Source organism: Antrostomus carolinensis, unplaced genomic scaffold (assembly GCF_000700745.2).
Source record: "Antrostomus carolinensis isolate BGI_N321 unplaced genomic scaffold, ASM70074v2 C13540306, whole genome shotgun sequence".
In the NCBI taxonomy this organism is placed as follows: Eukaryota; Metazoa; Chordata; class Aves; order Caprimulgiformes; family Caprimulgidae; genus Antrostomus; species Antrostomus carolinensis.
This window is the reverse complement of record NW_010355868.1, coordinates 1-2492: the sequence shown is the minus strand read 5'-3', so window position 1 is coordinate 2492 and position 2492 is coordinate 1. Positions and strand designations below refer to the sequence as shown.

The 2492-nt window shown below is 58.7% G+C and overlaps 1 protein-coding gene across 1 annotated transcript; it reads right to left on the bottom strand.

The window, feature by feature from the left end:
* Positions 1-61: 61 nt before the first annotated feature.
* LOC104531674 (bifunctional coenzyme A synthase-like) lies at positions 62-2336 on the bottom strand (the record flags this gene model as incomplete). The annotated part of the gene is made up of 4 exons (XM_010176637.1): positions 62-159; positions 784-868; positions 1619-1683; positions 2147-2336. Coding segments are annotated over 4 exons (438 nt in total), but the record flags the coding sequence as incomplete, so codon positions are not given.
* Between the last annotated feature and the right edge of the window lie 156 nt (positions 2337-2492).

The following is a 2492-nucleotide window of genomic DNA, read 5'->3' as shown; positions in this document are numbered from 1 at the left end:
TCGGAGGGGAAGCTGAGAACCAGCCCCAGCAGCAAGCAATGGGCAAAGGGACATCACCCACCTCCTCCTCCGGGATGATGGCCGTCCACACCTCATGGACCATGGCCTCCCAGCCAGCCTCCAGCAGCACGGCAGCGTCCAGCACGCACACGGCCTTTCCTGTGGAACGAGGCCACTCCTCATTACCTGGCAATCACAAGGTATTGCTCCTCGGGGTCCACCCCAGCCAGTCCACTTAGGCTTGTAGAGTCAAATCTTCCTGCAAACTGGCAGCACAGACACTTTACTGCTGTAAAGAACCCCAGATGGAAAGGAGAGCTGCAGGCAGAGGCTGTGTTTGCTTAAAGGGCTCACCTGGGATAGCAGGTCGCTTGGGCATGGCAAGCCAATGGCTTCAGCCAAATGCCTATTGAGCTACCAAGAGCATCTTCCAAGAGCTGGGAAAATTCAGCTCCCAGAGGAATACACAGCACACTCACTGCTGCAGCTCTACACCAAAATGAACGTGAAGTCATGTGGGAAAGAGGAAGCAACCGCCACGCTCCTTCAGAGCAGGAAGCTTGAGGTGAACCTGTCCCAGCTGCCAGCCCAGCTGAGTGAGGGGTTTGCTCAGTGCTAGTGAAAATCCCCAGCAAGCTGCCCAGCAGAGGAGAGGCCGGTCTGAGCATGGAAAACACGGTGCTGCCAGAAGCCACAGATTCCCAGAGGCTCTGGGTTGTGGGGTGCTGCCCACCGTGCACCCAAATCCCACCTTTGTGCTGTGATGGGAACTGCCCCAGTTACCTTGAGCATCTGCCTCCCTGATCTGCTCCTTGACCATCTGGGCCATCTCAGGCCACACAATGTCCGTGAGACTCTTCAGCCGCTCCTAGAAGGACCATGATGGGATTTGGTTACTCGCCCTCAGAACCCTGGGGCAGCTGACAAGGGCATCGCTGGCAGCAGCAGGCAGAGGGCACCTGCTAAAGCACGGGGGAGGGACACGGCCCATTGCCTGGGGGGCAAGGAAGGAAGGAAAGCTTCTGCACTGGCCAGAGGCTCCCACGCCCAGGGATGGGGCCCAGGCACAGCAGAACCTCGGTCTCTGCTGCGAGAGACTCTCCCTGCAGCACAGCGAGCTCCTCACGCAGCAGCACCCACGTGAGACCCAACCACCTTGGGGAACCCCTCGAGCTGCCTTCACGCTTGGGATGGGGCAGCCACAGGACCTGAGCGAAAAGCTGAGCACTGGCCCGGCCAACAAAGCCAGGGACAGAGGGTCGGGTTCGGCTGCCACGTCACCGAGCCCCGCTGGGTACGAGCCCAAACTGCACAAGGGTCAGAGAGCACCAGCTCCGCGTACGTCAGGGCCACTGCTCCACGCAGGGTGAAGGACAAGCATGGGACAGAGGGGACAGGGATGGGGACAGGGAGGCAGCTGCAGCTGCCAAGGTGAGAGGAGCGTGTCCAGCACAGCTGCTGACTCAGCTCCAGAGACAGGATCTCCGTGTCCTGCCCCATCCGTACGTCACTGACACAAGGTACAGTCAGGAAGGCGTCAGCAGCTCAAAGGGCTGAAAAATAAAAATCCTGGAGAGCTCCCGAGATCAAATATTGACAGTCTCTGTGCTACTCTCACCTGGTTTCCAAACACTTTGGCCCCAAGGACTTTCCTGTTAATTGTCCCATCTTCATTCAAGATTTCTGCAAGACAGAAGCAGAACAGGTTTGGGAGGAATGAATCCAACTCCGGTCCCTGCAGCAAGTCTAGGTCAGTGTGAAAGGATTTCAGCACAGGGCTCTCAAAGCCACCCAGAAAGGAGCTGTAGGACCTGACCCGCCAGCTCTTCACCCTACTCCAGAAAAGGACCAGGAAGAGCTTTTCTGAGACAAGCAGCAGCCTGGTTTAGCTTTCCACACCAGCCAGTTTCCAGCAGCCCTGGCACGGGGTGTGCAAGGCTTGGGGAAAGCAGTGGTTTGCCCCTCTCCGGCCAAACCATCACCAAATCAGCTTCCGAGCCCCATCCAGGTGCTGTGGAGCCCAAAACCCACAGGGGGTAGGGTGGGGAATGCAGACCAGGACAGGTCCCTGGGACACTGTGACGATGGCACACCCCTCCCTCCTCTTCCTCCTCCCACTCTTCCCCGCAGCCTTTGGTGACTCTACCTGCCCCAAAAGCCGCCACCACTTGCTCGTAGGCAGGGCCACCAGGGATATAGACAGTGTGTCCCAGCCTGTCGGCATCGATGAGGAACGCTCCCAGCTGCCCCAGGAGTTTGGCGATGGAGGTTTTCCCACTCCCAGTTCCTCCAGTCAGGCCGATCACGTACGGGTGTGAAGGCAAGGCAGGGTCTTGCTAAGGGAAGAAGAAAGCCGTTGCCAGCAGACAGAGGACCTGGGCTCTGCTGGAGAAGGATCCCGACCACCCAGACTGGACATGGGCATGAAAGGTGCTGGCCATGCAGAGCAGGCAGGTGCTCCTCCAAAACGCCTGCCCCTGCGGCAGGGGGTT